We start from the raw sequence: 24244 nt of genomic DNA on the forward strand, positions 1-24244 counted from the left end.
AAGGGAGATGTCATTTAGATGAAGGGAGTATGTAAACCCCTCATCGAGACCATTTGGGCTCCTTGTTTTTAATTTGTAGATCCATTCCGCCTCAATTTGTAGAAGCTTCTTGTCAATATCTCCTCCCCTCATTGTGCCTTGCAGATGTTAAGTACCATTTACATAACCTGTTTATTCTCACTTTCTCCATCCCACCAGGAAACACAAAGCGGTTTTCTATTCAAGCTACAAAAGGAGATTATCAGTAAAAAAAATATTAATCTCAGATAAGGTTCTTCAAGATCTACTAATGTCACAAAGGAGTAGCCATATTAATTTAAGATTGGGCTGTTTTTAGGAATATATGTTAATGTAGGAAACTTATGTACAGTTTCTGGTGCAGGAAGACACCTTAGGCCAGGTCCCCGCTGGCTACTGCGCCTGCTGTGGTGGACTCTGCAGGGACAAGAGCCGCCCCACAATGGGGCTGGACCCGCTGCGAGGGGGGGCGCCGCGCTGCACCGACAGAAACTCCTGCTCTCAAAAGAATTGAGATAAGGACTCGTGACGGAGCACTAGACCACGCCCCCCGGCGGTTCAGCCAATGAGGGCAAACCTGCCAGGTGACATCACAGCCACGCCCCCATCACTCCCCACCATCTTTCCCCCTGCAGCTCACTGCAGACCGGGGGATTCTGCTGCACGCGTAACAAGCCTCGCAGGCGCGTGTGCAGCGCAGGCACTGAGGCCGTAGAGTTACAGCCCAGAAGGGGACAGAATAAGTATTATGAAGTAGCAATGCTTAATAAATATGGCCCCAAAGCTACGTCACCAGTTCTCACTGTTGCACGTGCGCCTAGCAAGGTGGCGGCACATGCACCTGTTAAAGCCGCGATCTGCAGGCTCACCACTCAATGAATCTCTGCGACGGGACATGCGTCGAGGGGCATGGCCAGGACATCACATCCTCTTCTGCGCTCTGATTGGCTGCTATCTCCTCTATGATTGGCTTGAGAAACTCTGCCCTATCATTGCTTGTCACAGACCCATGTGACGTTGTAGATACAATTTTTGTTGTCTTCTGAAATTCGTCGTGCCACACGGCTGCAAATTGCGCACGAAGGCAGCTAGTGGGCCCGGCCCCATTAAGGGGAAGTTCTTGTTCCTGCAGCCCACGCCATAGCACACGCTGCAGCAGGTATTGGGGACCTAGTCTAAGCGTGGTCTAACTAGAATAGATAGTACAGCCTCACTTTGCACCTTTTCACCCCCCCCCCCCCCCGCTCCTCCTCCTCCTGCTGCTGGAAAGGCTTTAACCACATTTACCTAGTGTGTTCTAGGTACATTTCTAATAATGTCAAATGTTTTCTCATGCATGCTATACTTAAGTGTGGTACAAGTAGAAAAGGATTCACACAAGCAATCAAATCGCCACATGAGATAACAGAGCAGTGTTATAAGACCATCTTACATTTCCCATAGCAGTAAACCAAGCAAGACAACTTTAAGTGTACAGACTTTATTATCCATGTTATAAAACTTTCAGTCAATGTTTTCATGTAATAACCTGAGGACAATTATGTTTAATTAAAGGCAAGATGTAAATAGCTGAATTCCTGAAAAATTACTCTTATTACATTACCAAGTTTTCCTGGTGATAGAAAGATACCATACAGCTGTTGGACTTTTTGTTGCTGGTTAATTTCAACATCTGCACAAGTGGTGGCAGTTTTTTTTTAGAAAGTGAGTTATTAATCTTGCACATTAACATATAGGGTAGGAGTTATGAATTCATACTTAACCATATAATCATAAGTATGTTGATAACTTGTAATAAAAATACTTCATATGTTCAAGGTAAAAGCATACTGCCTTTGGGAATGATCAGCATGCATTTACTGCATAGAATATAACAAAAAGCTCAAGTACGCATACATGTTTAAATACAGAAGCGACTACATGTCTGTTAGATTGAAACAAAAAGGATAAGGCACAAATAATAGAAGCAATTAAGGTAAGTGAAACATGCACAGGAAAACATGTTGCAGAGCAGAAGAGAACAATTCAAGTAGTTATCAATGTTACGCTGAATAAATTGCATTATTCCCTTTTAAGATTCCCACTGATTGCTAGTAGAGATGCATTTGTTTTCCACGTCACGTGGTTAAAGGCACTGGTTCTGCATTGGTTGTGTAAGCAAGTTCAAAACACAAACTATATGCTCTTCAAATATATGCATGTTTGGCAGTCTCATATTTAAATAAGCAAACACGCCTACTCGTCCTCTTTTTCCTGGCCGGGAGTGGGGGGTACGGGGGAGGGAGGTCAGGTCTTCCGAGACCTGAACCCCACTAATTTAGCTCCGGGGACTCCCTGGTTCGTAACATAATTACTGGTTTAGTTGCCGGATTTTCAGCTCCAATACAGGAAATAAAAAATGGGCACCAAATCCAACGTGACAATATTAAGCCACATTATCATCGGATCATTGGAGGAAGGACATTGCAGTTTTGTACTGGATGGCGTCATCTTTAAAAAAAAATCTAGGAAGGAACACCGGCAATTTAAGGAGGTAATTATCTTAGGAATTAAGGAGTCCCTGGAGTTAAAAGGGCGGTTCTGCTCCAGAGGATCCCCCTAAGGGAAAAATGGCTGGGATTGCCACTTTAATACTTTTTTTAAATGAAATGTTGGACCTATATTTTCTTTTAGACACTCGCTGCTGCATCCTGCAGACCATTCAGCGCTAAAGTATCGTAGATTACCCCATTTTCTGCTGCAGAGTAACGCATTACTTTCCCTAGGGTATTTCTGCTGTGCATCGCATCTACAGAACCAGGGCAGCAAAGAACTGAAGAGCCATCCACTTGAAATGACTGACCCAATATGAGCACACTGCTTCTTTATCAGAAACGGTGAGCATGTCCTTTGCTTTTAGCATTTGTAGAATCTCTAAAAATGAATGTGTGCTTGTTTGAGCCAAGCCACAGCTTTTTTGGTGGGAGAAAAAAATAAATAGATTGGCAAACCTCTTTGGCGTTAAAGGGTTTCACACTTGGCTTTAATACGAGTTTGATTATAAAACCCATTTTACTCGACTAATTTTCCTTTTTCCTCAATCATATCTATATGGGTTAGTGTGAGAGATCCATTGTGTTGTGAATGCCTTTAGTGATGGTATTGCATAAATGACCACATGGAACAGTAAACACAAGATTTCACACAATGTGCAGTTGTCACCGCTTGCTGTGCAGGTTTCTGTAGCATTGAAAATGATATTGTCCCGACTCTCAGTTAATTAAATGGGCCACAGCGATTCCCCACAGGACAAAAAGAGGCAAGTACCACAGAAGCCACAAAGTAGTATGCTCTTTAGAAGAGGTGAGAATAAATAGCCTGTGCATGGTAGTTGAAGTCAGTATTCATGCAGATAAATATTTTGCTGTGAAGGTTAGTGCAGGTAACAGACTCAGTGAACAGAACAGGGTCAAGTAGGATTCTCGCTCAACAAGCGAGTTTTACGCTGATCCACATCTTCCGTTCCACAAGCAAGACCAGAACCTCCTATTTTCTTGCTAGGGTTTCCGAAAGTTTCTTAAGCCTTTTCTTTAACTCCAGAGGGAACTTCTCGTAGCATTTCTTACAGACAGGCTTCATGTCAAATTCCACAAATTTGTTCCTAGGTAAAAACACAAGTAGTTTTTATTTTTTATTTTAAAACACACGGTACCACACATTATGCTTTGCAGTGATTCAGTACATCAGAACTGAAAACTATTTTCACCATCATAGTGTTACGTTGTTTAACAGTTATGGAAGGTGTCAGTAGAAGGCACACTTAGAATAAGTGTCCAAGTAAGTCTTCAAAAGTATATTCTATTAATCCTAATAGAGGTATATTAGTATTTTATCTGGTAGTGTTAGGACCTGTGAACAGGGTCTGCCTTTCTTGGCTCACAGGCTTACAATGCTTTGGCCAAAGGGTTAAACTAAATGACCCCTTTTCAAGAGAATATATAAGTATTTTACTGTGTATTTTTGTCATATTGGATGTAGCATTGGGCTTCTCTGTCGCTTGTTGTATACATTTGCCACGCTCAATAGCTCTCCTTTTGACACTTATAAACATATATATTTTGTGGGGGTTCAGGGGTTCCCAAAAAGAGCTTTCTGGGGTTCTGTGTGTTTGTTAACTTATTTTCAGCAGTCTCAGCTGTTGGAGGTTAGTGGCTCCTCCTTCCCAGGTTTTAAGCTCACACCTCCCCACTTCCCAAGTCAGCAGGTCCCTTTCATTTTACTAGATATAGAGCTAGTAAAATGTAATATAAGTATTTTACTGTGTATTTTGTCATATTGGATGTAGCATTGGGCTTCTCTGTCGCTTGTTGTATACACTTAGAATAAGTGCCCAGATAAGTCTTCAAAAGTATATTCTATCAACCAACCACTGCCTACCCAGTTAATTGTGAGCAAGGAAACAATATTGAACACAAAAGCACGGCCTCTGTACCCTACCACAACTCAAAAACAATAAAACATCTGTTTTAAGAACCCAAATCAATCTCTCGCTCTATAACAAATACACAGCTGAGAAAGTTTAAGACACACACACACACTTTGGTGATGTAAAAAAGTGAGGTTATCAGAGGTTTAAAGTCTATCTATCCTGGTGATAATCATTCTCGAGTTTACATTCATGTGAAAGGAGGAATTTTTTTTTCTTGGTATGTATCTTAATACAATTTTAAGGAAACCTTAAATTAATTTCAATTATCCCTCCCATCTTGTATGTAATCTTTTGCGCAGTCATAATATCTGTTTTAATCATTGCTTTGTTTAATCATTTTCTTACATTAAATAAGGGCAATTACATGCCTTAAGGTGGCTTCATATAAGCCAAAAGAAGTGGCTACGTCCAAGCTAGTAGGATTAGATAACACATTATATAAACTAATTTTAAATGATTGTGTAGTTTAACAATTTAGTGATGAAGACACACTGTGACTGAAGACTACGCTTCTTCCTTAGATAAGGTTACGTACACCCTTTCCTGCTAAAGTAATACTGACGCTGTAGTCTTCACTCATTGCAGCTGCAGACTACACACTATCACTCCGTCATACAGTACAGGACGAGCTGGCCTACACAGAAAAGTGAGGTGTCACAAATTCCACACAAGTGTGTACTACCAATCTCCGATTAGTAAACAAATGTGTAAGCTCACACTCATGCAGGCCACTAACCAAAAGGAGCAAAGGATAGAGGAAAGTAAGTTCACAGACATGTTCCCTTTTTCTCTTGGTCTTTTCCCTCTCTCGTTTGCTTGGAAAGGCGGCGCTTAAACTCATCAGGCATTTTCTGGTAACAGTGCTTGCAGGTGGGTTTTAGATCTATCTCAACAAACTTATGCCTTTGGATGGTGATGGAGGAAACGGAGGAAAGATAGTTCAGACAGGAAACAAGAATGAGAGAGAACAGGAGAAGTGGCGCCCCATAGAGATAAACCAGATAACACACGTTGGACTAGTTAAGATCAGCTGAACCAAAGACTGTAGCACAGACTAAATATTTAACAACTAATCTGAAATCCAGAGGAGAAATTCATGCCAGTATTTTCTTACACAGCAATTAGATTTCCAGCACCATTTTGATCAGCTGGAACCAACTATATGATTTGCTTTGTGCTCTGATATTGTATGTTCATACAACTATCAGCGCACACATTGCATTCTTCTGCATTATAAGGCACAATGAATCCTTGCCCCAAAGTTCTTACATTCATTTATTAATAATTTGCAGAACCCCCCAAGTTTCAAATACCCTGGCACACACTCAAAACCTACGGCTTCCTACAGGGGTACACATTAAATTACTAAATGCAGCATTGTGAACACTGCATCCATCAGACCATGAGGGCCCTGAAACACATGCTGCTTTTTCAGGTCTCTGCAGCCGTGAAAGGATTCAACATACATGTAATAGTGCAGTTGCATGTACATGAAATGTAATGAAAGTTGAATGTACATGCAAAGTTCTTAGCTGTAGGCAAGAGTATTATCTGCATAACCCAATTCAGCGCACACGCCAGACATGAATGGGTCTGCTGTTTCATACTCACCAAGTACTGTACTTTAAAAATACATGAAATTAAAAATATTGTATTATTCTTTCTCAATTCATGAATAGTTGAATTTTACTGGATAGACTTTTTTGCTCCCTTACACTTGTAAAGAGCCACTTACTTGAGAGTTAACTTTGTGTTGCAGGTGGAACAGGCGAAACAATTCACACACCAGGCCTTGTTCAGGGCAGATACAACTACAGGAAGAGAAGAGAAAAAAAGGGGAGATTATTCCCAGCTGCGAAATTCTTACTTCAGTTCGGATCTCTCTACACATTCTCACAGTGCATACAAATGGTGACTTTTGGATGAGTGTAGCTGAGGAAGACTTCTCCAGACATTGGGTTCTAACCAGAACAAAAGCCTTTGTGCTGCCAGTGCATTGCAGACCCCTTGGCAGCAAATAGGTTCGAATGGAGAACAGAAACATACAAACCAGGGCAGTAGGCACTCTGCCTTTTCCCATATGTAACAGGGTGCAAATCCTTCCAGGTATATATAGGGATAAACGCAGAGAAAATACAAATTGTGCAATAGGGTTAAAAGAACGGGTTTCCAGGAAAGAAAATAGTAGATACACTCACACAAGTGTTGGCGGTATTCCAGCTTTTCAAAGATAATACTTTGCTGTAAGGTCTGTATGGTTAACGCGGTCCTCCCAAATGGCCTCAAAAGTGAGAAAGGAAAGGACATAGTGCAAAAAAGTTTTACTCTGGATCTATGTGCAGCCGAAGAGACAAACTGGGAGGGAAGACAAGCCTGGCATAGACACTCTCCAGTCCCTTCAAGAGTGTGCCCAGACTGGACGGTTTCACTGGGAAAGGTCTAAGCTGGAGAGGATGAAGGCTACAGAAAGCCAGCACACGACTTCCAGCAGCAAGGGGACCTTTTTGGACCCTCCTGTGTGTCCTACATGCCTGATGCCCACATGTTTGTGAGTTTTTAATTGTATCACACACATATCCAGAGTAAAACTTTTTTGCACTATGTCCTGTCCTTTCGCATTTTTGAGGACCGTGTTAATCATACAGCAAAGTATTATCTTTGAAAAGCTGGAATATCGCCAACACTTGAGTGTATCGACGATTTTCTTTCCTGGAAACCCGTTCTTTTACACCATTTGTATTTTCTCTGCGTTTATCCCTATATATAGCCTGGGAGGATGTGCCCCCTGGTACATATTGGAAAAGCTCTTTAAAGACAAATTGGAAGGTCTTACAACTGGGAGCAGCATTCCACCTGGGCTGTATACACATTTTTCTTTTTATATTTAACACATTTTTGGAGTGACTTCGATGTATTGTGAGGTCACTTGCGCTGATTTGCTTGCCCTCTAAATTCAAAGTATACTAAACATTCTTTATTACGTTTTCCTTGGCAAGGACTATGCTACAGAATACTTTCCATACTTTCAATTTTAACTGCCTGCTGCCCTGATTTGTACGATTATGGACTTTCCTAGGGAGTTTGATCAAAAAGCTCACCCGCCGGAGTACCATGGATTATCAAATCAATATCAGTCCTGAGCTAATGGTAGGCTTCTTCCTTTGTTTCCGCTTCAAAGAATAGAAGCAGTTCTGAGAGATTGTAAGAGAAGTTTGCTAACAATATTAAGACAAGTTCTAATTGGTTGGAAAAATAAATCTGCCTCCATCTGTAACAATGTTAGGAGAACGTCAACCCCACAAAAAACAAAGCTTCTCTTAAGGGACATCATAGTCATATTTATAGGAACACAGCAACATACCTCAACAACGTGTATACATGTACTTGTATACACAATGCCACTTAATACATGCGAAAAGACTTAATTTGGCCTCATAAAAGGCCTGATGCTTACCGTCACCTTCAATTACACGGTTGCAATGGAAGCAAACATCTCCAAAAAGCTAAAGAGGAAAGAGAAGATTGAGATATAAAAACAACCACCAAATCTCTTCTCAGATTAAAAATATTCACAATTATCCATTAAAGAATTGTTTCATTATCCACGATAAGCACCCTACATGAAAAACAAACAAACAAAATGACGTGCTAAAATGACAAAATGCATGTGTGTGTACAGGACCAGTGCCACCGTACCTGGTTGTAATGCGTTTCACAGTAAGCCAGACCCTTTCTCTCATAATGACGATGCCCAAGGAAGGGCTTCTCACACTTGGCACACACAAAATGCTGGAATGACAAAATGACAGTGTTTTAAGAGATCAGAAACATTGAAGTCAGCGACAGCCATCATTTGCTCAAAGAAAGCAATTTCAGCCATCTCTACAGTAGGTTATCACCATATTTTATATTCGTATGATGCATTGGTTGAGCTTGAATTGCAAATCTCTGCAGGAATGCAAAATAAAAAGCTTCCTCTATATAACTTGAGTACATGAATTAAAAAGGACTTTTTTTTTATTTTGCACACTTTTAAACATTGGTAACTATAAAAAGCTGGAATGGCCAAAGAGTTAAATCCAAAGAAGGAACTCATTTTACTGATTCGACTGCATAATTGTCCTCTGCAGATTGCTTTAACCACTTAGGGCCTTACTCCATATTGTCCAAAGAGGCCGTCTGTCTTGCAATCGGCCACAAACTGCCATTTAAGTCGGTGGACATTTGGACTATTGATTTCGGCCCTTCGCCTTTTGGCACGAACGTGCCTAACATTTCGTTTTCCGATTAACAAGATGCCAACTACATTTTTTCCGCATTGGGAACTCCATATTGAAATCAATATAGCCTAAACCAAATGTCAATATGATGCATTAATCAACAGATGTTAATGACCATAACCCACAATGGGAACATTGTGCACGGTGCTGCTCCCCAGGCTCACGGAAACACCATATGCAGGTTTTTACTCTCACGTACCTACAGTAACCATTCCTGTATTAGGGTTGCTCGATTAGACTACCCCAAGGGGGGAAAAAAAAAAGTGTAAAACTTTTCTTGATTTAAATTTAGAGACTTTCTTGATAAAAAACAAAAATATCCAAACAGCTTACTTGTTCCAATAAATGCCAATACTCACGTACCTAAGATCATCCTCTATTTTTAATATTCTTACCTGCACCCTCATTTTAAATATTTTGATTCCCTAAAGCCTCCATCTTGTGTGTGTATATATATATATATACATATATATACATATATATACATATATATATAATAAATAAAAAAATGTATATATCCGACTGTTCATTGTACTGCTGATTTCCCAGCAATACATTCAAATGAGATGTGCATCACAAGTTACATTTCCTGGGGAAATACAGTTTCAGTAAATAGACCGATATTGTGGGATTCATACCTCGACGTGCCATTGCTTTCCCATAGCGTTAACCACCCGTCCTTCTATAGGTCTCCTGCAAGCCCCACAGATGGGGACACCCATCTTATCGTGACAGGGTAGACAGTACAGCTCACCTTTCAACTCACGAGCATCAGCTGTGAGCTCTTTTCTGTGGAAAACATATAAAAGGCAGATGCAAAGTTTATATCGGATCGCACATCTCAATTTCCCTGCCTCTGTTGCAAACACAGATAAAACAGGTTCGGAAGCCTCAACTCTACAACACATTACACAGAAATGAATTGCATGTGAATCCAAAGGCCTTAAGATCAGTTATGTGACCAAAGCTGTGTGTCTATTCCCGTGGGACAGGTAAAATTAGGTGCTAAAATCGAGAAATCCAAGCAGGTTGGTATTCTTAAATACAATTTTTTTTAATGTAACAGGATGTTAAAATGAAACCAAAATGGGAAGTGCAAAAGCATTCAGCATGCAAAACATTTCTTCCGGGGGCGTGCGTGCACCTGATCTTGCAGCAGGAAGGGCATGGCAAAGTATCAACTAAATTTAACAGCTCCAGTGAGAGGGATGTTATTCGGAAACTTACCCGCAGTTGGCACAGTTGAAGTGATCCGGGTGGTAGGGATCATTCTTGAAGATCAGAGGCTGCTCCTCAATAATAGCATGGCACTTCTGGCAAATGTACTTGCCCAGGCCTCTGGCTTTCTCTCGGTTGTGACAAGGACGGCAGAGGTGCCTAGAAAAATCAAGGAAATCTAAAAACCAGGCCGACATGTACACACAAAAGTTATCTCTTTTTCTTGTTCCTGTGCATCCTGTATAATATAACTTCTTTAAAGATCAGTGGCAAATGTTACTTCATATAAAAGAGTGGTGTTATTGTGCACAAGTGGTTATCACGGTTTGAAAAGCTCTTGTATTAAGCTTTGAAATGCAAGCATAAGTACTTTTTTTTTTTTTTACAAAAATGTAACAACCAACCCTTTTTAGCAAGGAAAACAACACCTGTTTCCACATCAACGGTATTGAAACCCGATCTCTTACACATTAATACAGTAATAAAGAACGACATCCCCGCAAACATTCTACCTACTAGTCATCATTTCAAAATAAATGAGCTACCATCACCAAACACCAGGGGGAGCTTGATTCATCATCACGAAAAGGAGGGGAAGATATGAAAAATCAGCACACACTTACAGTAGCTCTCTATTTAATACGCTGTGAAGCCATTTTACCCCTGTTTGGGAAGATGAAATCCCCAAACAAGTTCAAACAAATGTACCATAAGGTAAGATAGCGTAAGATAGCGTGCAGCCTACCATCTCTATCATTTAAAAAAAAACAAAAAACAAGAATGTGCAACAAATGACATGATTGGGAGGAAAAGGGCAGGATGAAGGAGTGTCTAAATAAAACAGAGTGGGCCTGCTGCTCTACTTTAACTGGGGACAACAATGACTGCACCGAGTCCTTCATAAATCAAATGTATTTCCACAAGGCAGCCAGCAAAAGCAGCACTTTATATCATCGATACTGTTCTCAGTGCTGTAAGCACACACTGCACGGGGATCTGTCACCCACCTGCCTGCGTTCTTAACAAATCCAATGTCCGCCAGGACTTGCTGACAGATATCGCAACGGAAACACTCCGGGTGCCAGCTATTATTCATTGCCTTAATAACACGACCAATGATGAATTCACCTAGGGGAGAAGCATGTCATACATTAGTAATATGGTGATAAAGACACCCGCTGTACCAGACGGCTTTTTATCTGTAGATACACAGAAGCAGAAATAGGTTTCTACATACCTAGAGAGAGCGATATGTATATATAAACATATATTGTGGGTCTTAATTACCCATGTACAGTCTTCAATTTCATCATTGTAAATGCCAGTAATAGACCTTTGTGTGCGCTTCTATTGGCAGTTGACCCGAAGACAGCTATTACTAAGATAAGATCTTCTGTGCCAAGGACTAGTATAACTCCTTGGCACAAAAGATCTTATCTTAGTAATAATCTATTTCTACTCAAATTGCAAGTAAATAAACCAAGATCGGGGTACAAATATTTATTTTTCCAAGAGCACGCCAGAGGTTCAGCAAACAGAATGCTGCTTTTTCCAGCTAGTCGTCCAATAATTTTCTGTAACACATAACACAGATATTGGTCTTATTGCCTTTTTCTTCCGTGATATGTAAAAACACAAACAAAGAACACACCACAAACAAGTGGTATAATACACGTCGACAGTGCTGGTATAACCAGTAGAGAAGTAAATTAGAGAACTTATCAGTAGTTTGTGGTGTGTTCTTTGTTTGTTTTTTTACATATCACGGAAGAAAAAGGCAAAAAGACCAAGCGCTGGAGGACGATTTTATCTTTTACAAACATTTCATGTGAGGAGGAGTTTGAATAAGCTCCTGGGAATCCAGCTGCGGGACTAGAAGTATTTTATTGCATTTTAGAATCTTACCCAATAGGATTGGCGCCACTTCACTATTTTTATTATAGCACAGATATTGATGTACTTAAATTAGACCACCTTTACTTGTATGGGAAGAGAGATGTACAAGAGTGGTCGGGTTGCCAACTTGCTATGGTGCGGCCTTCTCTGCTACTTATAGGTACAAACACCCAATACTCTAGAGAAAAACATTTTATTTTTTTAATATCCCACCGCAGCTACAGATATCTATATTTTGGAAATAAACGATGGCTGCAAAATGACATTTTCTTTTAATTCTAGTAAAGCGAGATCTAAAAAACAAAAACAAAAGGCGAATAATTGTATTTTGTATTGCTCTTTGAAAGACTTTGAGGGGTTGCACTTCTAAAATAAGCTCGCAATCAAGTAAATGGGAGTTTACAGCCGTCCGCACCGTGGTGTTTTGTGGACTAAGTCCCCAAGTGTGCTAGAATTATTTATGCATAATATCACAGCGCCTCACATAGTTCTGTACTAGGTCTCCTTAGCAAACAAGTGGTTAATCTGCCCTTGGAAAAAATGACCACAATGGAAAAACACACGAGAATATTTACCACACTGATGGCAGCAGGGGGCAAAGAGCATTTGGAAATCATGTTCACAATATTTCCTTCCCTCAAACTGAAAAAGAAAGCAGAAGTTAAACACCATTACGCCACGGTGACTGGAAAGCAAATGACCTGTATGGGGTCCAAGACATTACGACTGCTTACATTTCTCATGGGGATATACTGCAGTGTTTAAAGAAAGATAATGTGTAGAGTGCGTTTTACTGCGGATAGCTTACATGAAATGAATCACCAGTGAAAAGATTATAGCCTTAGGGTTTTCATGTAATCGAATCATTGTCGCTCCCTTTGTTGCCTCATTATTTTACTGACAAAATCCATTAATCCGAGAAGTATTTTTCCTTACTAATGCATTACTTTATTCGGTGCTTCCTTACAGAGCCCTTTCCCGGTAGCCACGTGTTTACATGCACAGGTATACTATAATGAGAAGGAATTACTTTGTATTGAAGTGCAAAAGTGCTTTATAATTCGTACATCTATAGAAGCATAAGAAGCTCCAATGAACAAACTAAAAAGATCATTTTAACTGTGTGTGTGTGTGTGTGTGTGTGTGTGCGCGCACACGCACGCACAATGCAAAAAGTAAGGATGTTTGCTGCACACCAAAGAAAAACAACAATAATTTGTGATACATTTACCGGTGCTCCTTAGTCCCTGACAAGGCCTGCATTTCATCCAATTTATCCAATGTAATTGATGGACAAGGGCACACGGATTTCAATCATAAAGAATTTATTGTGCCAAAGAGCACACAACGTTTCGGCCTGCTGGCCTTTCTCACTACATGCCACTTCACCCGAGAACGGCCAGTAGGCCGAAACGCTGTGTCTTCTATGGCACAATACATTCTTTATGATTGTAATTGATGGACAAGGGCACACAGATTTCAGTGTGTACACACACACACACACACACACACACACACACACACACACACCACAGTGCAAAACGTGCAACGTCGCAAAATCAAATGGTTACCTGCAAACATATAAATATGGAAACACTTTACATTAAAGCCTATTACGAGAACATATCTATTTGGACCCTTTAGCAAAAACAAAGACAAATCTGCAAGAAATGTATCTCAGCTTAAGTTCAGTTTGTAGTACGTAAAATGTAAATATTTAGACCATCCCCCATACGCAGGTTAATGATAAACAGAAGCAACAGAAAAATGTAAATTATCATCAGGGCAGCCGACAGCATTAACGAGTCCCAGCATTAGTCTCCTCCAGGACCCCGGGTTGCTAAGCGGACGGAAGGCGCAACCCCCTCCCCGGCAATCCTGCAAGTCCCCCCCTTCTCTCACACAAACACCCCCCTCTCTCTCACTTCCTCTGGCACCCCCTCCTCCCCCACGAGCTCGCATACACACAGCCCTCATGCTGTTCGTGGAATGTCAAATCAACATTGTGGACTTCCAGAGGCTGATCCGTCCCATGTCTCTCAGATCTCAATGTAGTAACAGCAATAAAGTGTGTTATTGTGGTCACCTATTTGTGCTCCATTTTATATAGGTTTCCTGAATGACATCACTATTCTTTGAGGTGACTGGACAACCTCCTTAAACTTTTTGCTCAACAAAGCGTGGCTGGCCCCGCCGACAGTGAAAGGGTTAATCCATGGCATTGCAATGAAAGGTTTTTTTAAAGCAAAGGAATCCTTTATTCTTCACATTAAAAACAGCAGCCTTGTGGAGGGCAGTTTATCCCATCCCGAGGTCAATACAGGATTCCCCTTTAATCATGTTTGTTTCACTGCAGATACAGGCAGCCTGCCATGATCCTGGAATTGCTCAGGATCTGCTCATTTTGTGATCACTGCAAATGATAGTAATTAATAGTAAAGTGCTGAATTGAAATTGAACCTTAATGAATGAAGATCCCTCCTCGGATTCCCTTTTACCTTAAATTAAAGTGGTTTGTCTTTTAGAACAGCTCTGGTCATATTGAACAGGATTCTATGGTTCCCATAATACTGACTGACACACACACACACACACACACACACACACACACACCATTATAGACCTCACTTCCTACCCACGTTGCTTTGCTGACAAAGATTAAAATCATTGGTGATCAGAACATGCTGGGCTTCTCACAATTAAAACAAACTGCTCAAACCTTTTGGACTTCAGTAAGAAAGTTAAATAAACTGAAGCAAATGAAAAACAAAAAACAAACAAGTCAAGGTGAGCACTGCATTAAATCTATTATTGAATATCAACAAAGATTTAAAGACACAAGAGAAGGGAAGAGAAACGGATGATTACCAATGTTTCAGTCCCACTGAGCCTTTTGGAACAAAACATTGGCAATCATTGTGTCGGTAAGCGTTAGCCATTTTTGATACCATCTGCTTGTGTATATAGTTACTTAAAGAGATCATGATCGGTCTCGGTTTTCAAAGTCACGAGCCATGGCATCTGGAATGAAAAATGAGCACGACCAGATAAAGATTAACCCTACGTTCACAGCATTTCATTATAAAAGTACCCTGTTGTCCAAGTTGTTGATTTGAATCACCATTCACGTAGCACAAGGGTGTGGAAAGTTTCCTTCATGCACCACACTGTCTCCTCTCTGGCTCGCACCCCCCCCCCCGATACCCGCGTCCCCCAGCATCCTGTGACGTTACGCTGCGTTGCCATGGCAACGTGACATTATGTGACCCCCACGGCGCCATTTGATGTCGGGTTGCCATGGAGACAAGTCGTTGGAAGGCAAAGTAAGTAAAAAGTTAGAGGCCTCGCGTGATCCCCGGCATTTATTTTTAATGCCTTTGGGGAAGCGAAGTGCCTCTGTAAATGCCCCCCACTTTGCGCACCCCTGATGTAGGGGCCACTCAGTGGTGGCTATTATATTGGTAATGAAACTTCAGAAAGCAGCTGAGAAGAGGTTGCATATAATTTTGAATAATCAAGACAATTACTATAGTTGAGGTCTTCAGTTGTATTGCAAGGATGATCATGAAAACCTGGCCTGTTCATACAGCCGTCTTGCAGAGGCCGCTCAATGGTGTAAGTATCAGGAAGTGCACTGCACAACGAGGGATGAAAGGCAGCAAGAAACAAATATCGGACATACTGTACCGCAGGGGTGACCAACATTTTTTTCAGGCGTGCTATGGGCACAATTTATGCAGGCCACTGTCCTACTACCCCTCCCTCAATTACCTCCTCTCTAAGGCCGAGGCAATTGACCGCTACCTGCGGTCTGTAGGGAGCGGGGGGCGTGGTTTGAGCGGAGGGCTGCAGCAGGGGTCTCTCGGGCTGCAACACAACACATAATGTAAAACAAATATAATCACTGCGCTTCTCCATGTAAAGAGCATGCAGCTAGTGAAGGAAATGGCCATACAAATGTGCAAAACAGAAAGTGAATCCCTGCGCTTCTCCCATAGGGATAGCAATCAATGGGGAATATATATATATATATATATATATATATATATATATATATATATATATATATATATATATATATATATATATATATATATATATATATATATATATATATATATATATATATATATATATATATATGTATGGTGTAAATACCTATAAGAAAAAAGAAGACTTTTGGTATACATCCTTTGATCAAATAATGCCAAGCCTGCTAACCACGTCAGAGACTTACCTTGACGTGGTTAGCAGGCTTGGCATTATTTGATCAAAGGATGTATACCAAAAGTCTCCTTTTTTCTTATAGGTAACACAACACATGCCCTCTGCTGCTCGCTCTCCGTGCTGCCCCCCTCCCCCCCGCAGTTCGTTCCGTCCCCACACCACAAACCACAAACACTTCTCTCCCCCCTCCTACCATTTGGAGGTGGGGAAAGCTCTGACACTCCAGCCCCCGGCACTGATAGGCTCACCAGCGCACCACGTGGCGTCCCCGCTCGGGATCGCAATCCTCTTGCATCCCCTGGCGGCTGCCGCGTCACAGCGCGTAGTGAGCCTCGCCGGAAGGAGGCAGCGGGGACAGAGGCATGAGGTATGGGGCTGGTGGCCCGCGCGTTTGCGGCCGTCCGTAGCGGGTCCTCAGCCTAAGAATTTTAACTTGGGGGTGGGGGCAGGCTTCCAGTCCCACCGCATCCGCTTTACATTTTGTTCCAACATTGTCCCTCATTCCATCTAAATGGTCAACTCAAAGGCAGGGCCTCATTACCTCTTTGTATCTGTTTGCGATTGTTTGTCCTTATGCGACATGTCATTCTGTTTATGTAATATACACAACTCTGTATCCGCATTGTACCGCGATGTATGTCTTTATTTATATAGCGCCACAAATGTACATAGCGCTTCACAGTAGTAATACACGTGGTAATCATATACATAACAAATAACATAAATAACAGGTCATGGGAATAAGTGCTTCAGACATAGAAGTAACATTAAGGAAGAGAAGTCCCTGCTCCATGGAGCTTACAATCTAATTGAGTGGAATATGTTAGCGCTTTAGAAATAATTGTAATGTTTCCCTGAGATTTCTGCCTTCCTCTGGACCAATATAAATACATATATTGGATGAGTATCTTGGCTGAAGCTTAAATGCAACAGATTGAACTTGGACACATCTTTTTTCAGCCTCTACTACTATGCAACTCTAACTCCAAAAATGGGAGCGCAACGCCAACATTTCCCCAAGGCGAGCAAGTATCACACGCAGTACAAGGACAGAAACTGCAAAACCAGCGGCATGCGCCACAATCCAGGTCTCAAGGCCACACACAGTTTCAAACACAAGTAAAACCCATTCAGTCAGTATTGGGGGTACAACACTTGCCCCTGCAAAACTAAAATGGTACAAGTAAGCACAAGGGATTCGGGAGTGAGCATACAGATCACAGTGGGAAAAACAATGGGTAATACAAATGGACACATCTTACCTCATAGAAGAGCCCCTCTGGAAACTGCTGGAAACACTGAGCACATACAAAGCACTGCTCGTGGTACAGCTCTCCATTACTGTTCACAATCTTCTCAGCAGGAGCAAATCCTCCCCGGCAGCGTTCACAGATGGCATTGGCAAGAGCGTTTGCCATGTTGCTGCAAGAAGAGACAAAGCAATGGATCATGGACAGGCTCTATAAACCTCAAGTGTGTGCACATATTCACAGATGTTGCAAGTTGGTTACCGTACATAACGGACCCATTTCAGAGGTGTACAGGTAGTGTAAGAAGCTAAGCAATGCTCTTTCGGATTGATTTAATGCAATTTACTATATGCATCTATGGCAGGAAATATATTAACACGCGAAAGTCTCATCAGGCAACACAACATTAGAGGTGTTTAAAGCACAAGATTTATTTCCCATGATGTTGAAATAATGTAAAGACCTAATGTAACATTGTTTTTACTGGCAATTACAGCCTCTAAAAAGACCATTTCTTTGTCAGGGACTTTACAGTCTTTTCTTTAGATAGGATATGTGAAAAGATAGCAGAGAATTCATGGATACAAGGCAAGTATAGCAATACAAGAAACGTATGATTTCATATGCATGCCATGAAACGTGGGTGTTGAGCAAAAGATATTCTAGCTATGCGTGGGTTTTTGTCAACATGTCCTTGGAAGCTAGACCAAAGAATGTTGTTTAGGAAAATAGTACAAATAGGACTGACAACCAAACATCAGGTGCACAAAGTCGAACATTCAAACTCCCAGGTGCTCACAAAAGGAAACATAATTGAACTAAATATTGGCAAGGTAAAGCTAGGTAATACAGAGAAAAGAGTTAAGTTAACTCTGCAGTTGAGTAACAGTTAATGGGTTAATGGAAAAGACGTAATGTGTCCCTGCTCAGAAACGACTGCTTGAATGTCGCAAATAACCTATTCTAAACTTGATGACAAAGCAGAAGTCCTTTCCTTTTTCATTTAGTTTGTTACTTGAAGGTTTATTATTTGGCACAGCTACAGTACACTGATTGAAAATGGCTGAAAGAAGGCATGGTCTTACAAGAAACAAAAAATAAATAAATGCGTACATACATAACTGATACAATTTCCCACAAACTAGTTGTTGGTGAAAGAAGTAAATGACACTTGAATGGGACTGCATTTAATTGGCTGCTACTTGTATTTTTCTGAAGAGGGAATAATGGCAATTTCCCCAATATGAAAAAATAATATTCTTTGAACCATAAGGAAGCATAAGTCACATTACACTTGAAGAAAGCTATGAGGGTTTGAAAGCTCTGTAGAATATTTTAATCTATTGTTTGATCTCTAAAAAGTTATCACAACCTACAATGAATCTATATTTCTCCATAACCAATATGAGATAAATAGATGGATGTTTTGCTTCCTTGTGTGAAAATAATCCGGAGTCATTACAGGCTATATTTGCTTGTAATATAACACCAAGTGATGTTAAGCTGGAAGGCGCCTTGCGGCCTATTGATGTGAATGGGCTGTGACATGCCTTCCGGCGTGTCCCCACTTCGTTAATGTAGCCCTACATCTTTAAGAAAGCAAAACATTAAAACCTATTCAATGCCAACTGGATTGGTCTTTAAGCCCCACACAGCAGTAAAGGTGTGTACCTATATCCGGAATGTATCCGTGCTCTCAGTCGCTAAGGCAGTGGTTTCCAACGTTTTTTTGGTTAAGGAACCCTATGTGAAATTGTAAGGAACCCCATCCCTCTCTAATAGCACGTCTGAGATCAGAAGCATTGTTGGGCTCCGGTCGCTGGAAAAGTCAAATTGATACGACTTCTAGCGACCGCGACCAAGCAGTCGCTCCGCGCTTACTATAAGTGCACGCGACGACGGCAATGCATTTGTTTTGAAGCGACGCCGTCGCCGGCACTATAAGCGCAGCCTAAGGATCCCCAACCCTCTATAATAGCGAATCCGAGATCAGATCCATTGTAAGGAACCCCAATCCTCTCTAATAGCGCGTCTGAGATGAGATGCATTATAAATTCTTCTGTATTTGGTACAATTTAAAAATGACAAAAAAATGACAGGGAACCCTTTAAGGATGCCCGGGAAACCCAAGGGTTCCTAGGAACCCTGGTTTAAAAACACTGCGATAAGGAAGCTTGTGACCAGAGAGGCCCATGCCATGTATCTACACACATTTATTAAGAGCTGGTGAAGAAAATACAAATTGTATACAAGATAACACCAAATGTATTAATATCTGAAACACAATTTTCACTGATTATCCAGCTGAGACTGTGGGAGCTGCAGTGACATTCTTCATGCCGAGATGTCAGAAGAGGCTGCAGCAGAGAGAGATTGTACACAGACGACCACAGAATAGCCAGATTTCAGGATATCACTTATCAAAGCGCTGGTGAGTCATTGTCCAAATAGTATATATTGTACATAAAATGCTGACTGTACACAGCACCAATATAATTTAAGCCACAATGAACCGGTTCCTGAAAAGGAAACATTTCTTTTCATGGATTGTAAGCAGGGAGATAAAGTAAAGCACCCCTAGCCAACACAACTGCACCGGTCACATCTTTTCCTGCTTAGCACAGCAACAGCACAACAGAAACTTTCTACCAACTAGTCATCCCCTCAATATGCTATCACTTGTATCCATTCAAGTTTCCAAGAGCACACTGCTGGGTCAGAATACATCAATGCAATAATCAGAGTGCCCAATGCTACCAGCACCAACACACATCCACTTACAATCTTGCATAGAAGTCACATATTTCCTTGTACACCTTCACATCACTGCGCCTTCGCTGCAAGTTTGACACTGGTTTTTCATCTTCTCCCCCGCTTTCCTGGGGAACACAATTGCTGGTGACATCCGTAGGCAGCATTTCTCCATTCTCTGGAATATCTGGGTGGATCCTGGGTTGAAAATCCATTCTTGGACTCTGCTAGTACCTCTGGCACCCAAATCTCTAGCAAGGTGAACTAGACCGTGCCAGTCTGAGCGAAAGCGGTGCTGGTTTCTGACCACGCTCTGGGCTGCAGCACTTTCAGACTGACACACTGAGTCACTGGGATACATTACTACTGTGCTGCTGAACACATTCCACAGCACAGATTCCACTCAAGTCCCTGGGAGGATAAGCACGTCATTTGTGATAGGTGGGACTCCGCTGCTCACTGCTGTTGATATTAAGAATTCCATTCCCTCCAGAGAGTGGAAACTTAACAGTAAGTTGTGTCCCACAAAGGTTTACTGCAACATTACTGGTCTGGGGGAATGATGCCATTAAGCACGATAACATAAAAAGCATTCCCTGTTAACCACTTTATTGCCTTTCAGGTTCAATCCCCGTTTGCAAAGAAATGAAAGATAGAAGGCAATATATTTATTCCCTCCCCTTGCCTCCGAGTATTTAATAATTAAAGCTATGTTGAATTATTTTGGCATACCCAACAAAAGAAAACACACACACACACACACAGACACACACACACTACGTAGGGCAGAAGGCTTTGGTATTCCGATGTGATGTTATAGATTGTAAGCTCTCCGGGGCAGGGATTTCCTTTCCTATTGTCTGATTTTGTTTGTTGCACTTATTGTATTAGAATTCCCAGGATTGAATGTTTCCTTTGTAAAGCGTGGAGTACACTGTGGGCGCTATATAAAGATATGCATGCGGTGGTGGATTTCCCTTTAAGCACGGGCCTATGGAAGCAAATTTTGGGGGCAGCAAAAAATGTCCGCCCCCATATACTTTTGCTGCGCTCTCAGGCCTATCGGGCTTGATGGGAAGTCACTAGGCTTACGGCCGCCTCCTCCTTCTGAACCGCTGCGTCTAATGACTGCGCGGACGGCATCAGCGTGGCATCAGTGTCTCGCTGCCATGGCAACGGCGCAGCGTCAAATGACGTCATGGTGTCACGTTACCATGGCAATGCGACGCAGTGCAACGTCACACAGGTGTCGTCCGCAACATCATTTGACGCTGCGGTTCAGAAGGAGGAGGGGGGCGCAGCAGCAAAGAGGCGGCCACCACAGCCAAGTGCCTAGGGGCGCCGGATTTACAAATCCGCCGCTGTATACATGTATACAGGGGGTTCTGCGCAGTAAAATCATTGAAAAATAAAGGGGGTGGGAATCTACCACACAATGGGAGGGGAAAGCGTGTGCTGCTGTGACTGAAACCGGTAAGAAATGATCTATGCATTCTGAGTGCAACGACAGCACACCCCTATGGGATATTCCACAGCAAGAAGATAAAAAGGGGAGGGAGACAAAATTAAAAAACGCTTGTACCACCTTTCTCCCAAAAGCTGCTTATTTGTAATGCTTAACAAGGTGTGAATGTCAGTCCAAGTAGCTGCTGGGCATATACGGTATTGGTTGGCATGAGCAAAGTTTTTTATTAGTTTTAATTAGAATTTGGGCACCCTCACCCCCCCCCCACCCCCAATTTGTCCTCTTGTGGAGGCAATTTTCACGAAGAAACGGTTTTAAGAGTTCGCCGTTTCTCTGTAGCTTGCTGATAATGCTCAAATGATGCAAGCAAAGAATCTTCAATTCCACGTTCTGAATGCAAGGCTGAAAAATATTTCCAACTACAGGTCTTAATGTCATGATGACTTTTGTGAATCTTCTCACTAAGGTATAGGAGGGCAAGGATTCCCCTTTAAAAAGGCGCCGATAGTCGCAATCTAAACTCTTAAGGAATTTGGCCTCAGATTCTTAGCAAGACCTGCATGCAAAAAACGGATATTATCTGCATGAAAATATTATCATTCTTGTTGGTGATAAAAGCACTAAAGGGAGAAGACTCCAAGCACAATGATATACCTTGTAGGGAGAGGTTTAACGAACCTGAATGAAAGTGTTGGTCATTCAGTGCATCTTCCTTTAGCCACTGCCTCCCAAAAACCATGCTATCAACCTTAAAGCAGCAAACCCCTCTACCAGTTTTTTTTTACCCCTCTTTTTTCCCTCTGCAGATTGTGAATCACTGTTTCCCAGATCAAAACTATGCTATCAAATCTAGAACCAATTGGAATCCACAACATTGGTTTACTGATCTCTCTGGAACAGGGTGATTCACGAGCTAAAAGTAGCACGGTTCAACCAAGATTTGGATTCCACAGCGTCAATTCTGCAAAAACAAAAAAAAGGGGAGGGGGAAGGTGAGGAAGAGCTGGTTACACACGACGTGCCATTTCAAAGTGGAATGGGTGAGCTTAAAACCAGGGAGGATAAGTCTTGTTATGCACGTGTGAATGACCAGTCTATTAGGACAGGTTAGGAGAGCTTTTCAAGGTAGTGTTAGGACTTGTAAGAGAGGGGATACCTTGGCGTGGTTTGCAAGCTTAGAATGCTTTGGCCAAAGAATTTAACTAAATGACTCGCTTATGAAAAGCAGATCAGATGTATACAACACTGAATTCCCAGTTTAGTGTGTCATCACGTTCCTGTTGTACTGGGCTAAGCAGGAAGAAAGCCCTACTCGCCTCCAGCAGTTCTGTGATCAGCTCCACACCCCGCAGCCGGCATCCTCCACTCTCCTCCTACCCGCCCAAGCCTGTCTCTGACGAGAGACAGATGGGCCGCCGACAGGGGGGGGGGGGGTGGGAAGAGCGGACTCCCCAAGAGCGCGGGCCCCCAGGCTTTGCCCGAGATATAGCTACGCCCCTGCGTGCAATAAAATAACAGCCTTCCATCCTCCCTGCAGGTAGGACAAACAGTGGAAGGACCCTTTGTAGTATCCTCCTCTGAAGGTCAAAGTCTTTTGTCCTACCTAAAGGAAGTAGCTGCAATCCCACATGGTATGTGCGGCCATTTGACGCCAAAAAAAAAACAAAAAAAAAAAACTTTTGTATGAAACCATAAATACAAAAACAACATTTATTTGGTCTTCATTTTAGCACCTCAAAAAGCAGAGAAAAATGATCACAATTGTGTCACCTGTATCAAATACACTTGGTATTATCCATGGGTTTCTCTACGCTTAATCAGACAACCATTCTTCAAATATTTATTTAGGTATTCAAAACTAGGTGTCTGCGTACTCCATGTGCATCAATAGGTTCATTAGGAAACAGTTAGTAGAGTAATTAATAGTACATGCTGTGTTCTACAGCTTTAGGGAACGTCAGATAGTCCTAACTGGATACTTGGGAGGAGGCGAAGAAAAATTTGAGATGGGATTTTCAATTTAACGTTGGTCGGTGCATCCATTAGAAAAGGGGAAACCATCCCTATAAAAACCAACCATGAAGCTTCATCAAACTTTGAACAATGCTCCTGTATTGCTACACCATTATTAGAGGTCTGCTCTGTAGTGTAATAGCTATTGGATAATGAGATGTAGAGGTATCGGTACCGTGTTAGCCGAGCTTAATAATCAAAAGCTAATAGACAATACCGTTCTGTGGCTAACTAAATGCTTTTATTTCTGCGAGCTTCCGAGATACACTGATCTCTTCTTCAAGCGGTGTTACAATGCTTTATTGCCAACGAGACACACACACACACACACACACACACACACACACACACACACACAACTCCCCCCCCTAACCTAATAATTTTAGCATACCATGCAGGAATCGAAACCATGACCCTTCTATACCTGCTACACCATATGATTGGTGTGATGTACTCTGTGTCCAGGACATACTTGAAACCGAGAGGTAACTCTCAATGTATTACTTCCTGGTAAAATATTTTATAAATAAAATAAATTTAAAAAATGTCATTGACTATTATCAAACTTAACTTCTACTGCACAGTACTGAAAGGCAATATATATTGCACAAGCGCACACGCGCAATAATAAATATCTAAAAGCACCAGTTCAAGGTGC

The 24244-nt window shown here is 41.6% G+C and overlaps 1 protein-coding gene across 8 annotated transcripts in view; it reads right to left on the bottom strand.

Moving 5' to 3' along the window:
- Positions 1-1482: 1482 nt before the first annotated feature.
- The window catches only part of LIMS1 (LIM zinc finger domain containing 1), a 76020-nt gene continuing 53258 nt past the window's right edge, over positions 1483-24244 (bottom strand). For 4 of the 8 annotated variants that reach the window (XM_075590342.1, XM_075590341.1, XM_075590343.1 and 1 more), the window contains 10 exons: positions 17370-17529; positions 12456-12522; positions 10992-11112; positions 9994-10143; positions 9405-9555; positions 8183-8275; positions 7941-7989; positions 6222-6297; positions 5223-5389; positions 1483-3658 (listed from right to left, as the gene is read on the bottom strand). In XM_075590342.1, the coding sequence (XP_075446457.1) occupies positions 5254-5389; positions 6222-6297; positions 7941-7989; positions 8183-8275; positions 9405-9555; positions 9994-10143; positions 10992-11112; positions 12456-12522; positions 17370-17525 (999 nt within the window). In that variant the 5' untranslated portion in view covers positions 17526-17529 and the 3' untranslated portion in view covers positions 1483-3658; positions 5223-5253. Of the gene's footprint in view, positions 3659-5221; positions 5390-6221; positions 6298-7940; positions 7990-8182; positions 8276-9404; positions 9556-9993; positions 10144-10991; positions 11113-12455; positions 12523-17369; positions 17530-20138; positions 20484-24244 lie in introns of those variants that run through there. The other 4 variants (XM_075590336.1, XM_075590338.1, XM_075590337.1 and 1 more) reach the window with 4 other exon arrangements.

The sequence above is a fragment of the Ascaphus truei genome, chromosome 3 (assembly GCF_040206685.1).
Source record: "Ascaphus truei isolate aAscTru1 chromosome 3, aAscTru1.hap1, whole genome shotgun sequence".
NCBI lineage: Eukaryota > Metazoa > Chordata > Amphibia > Anura > Ascaphidae > Ascaphus > Ascaphus truei.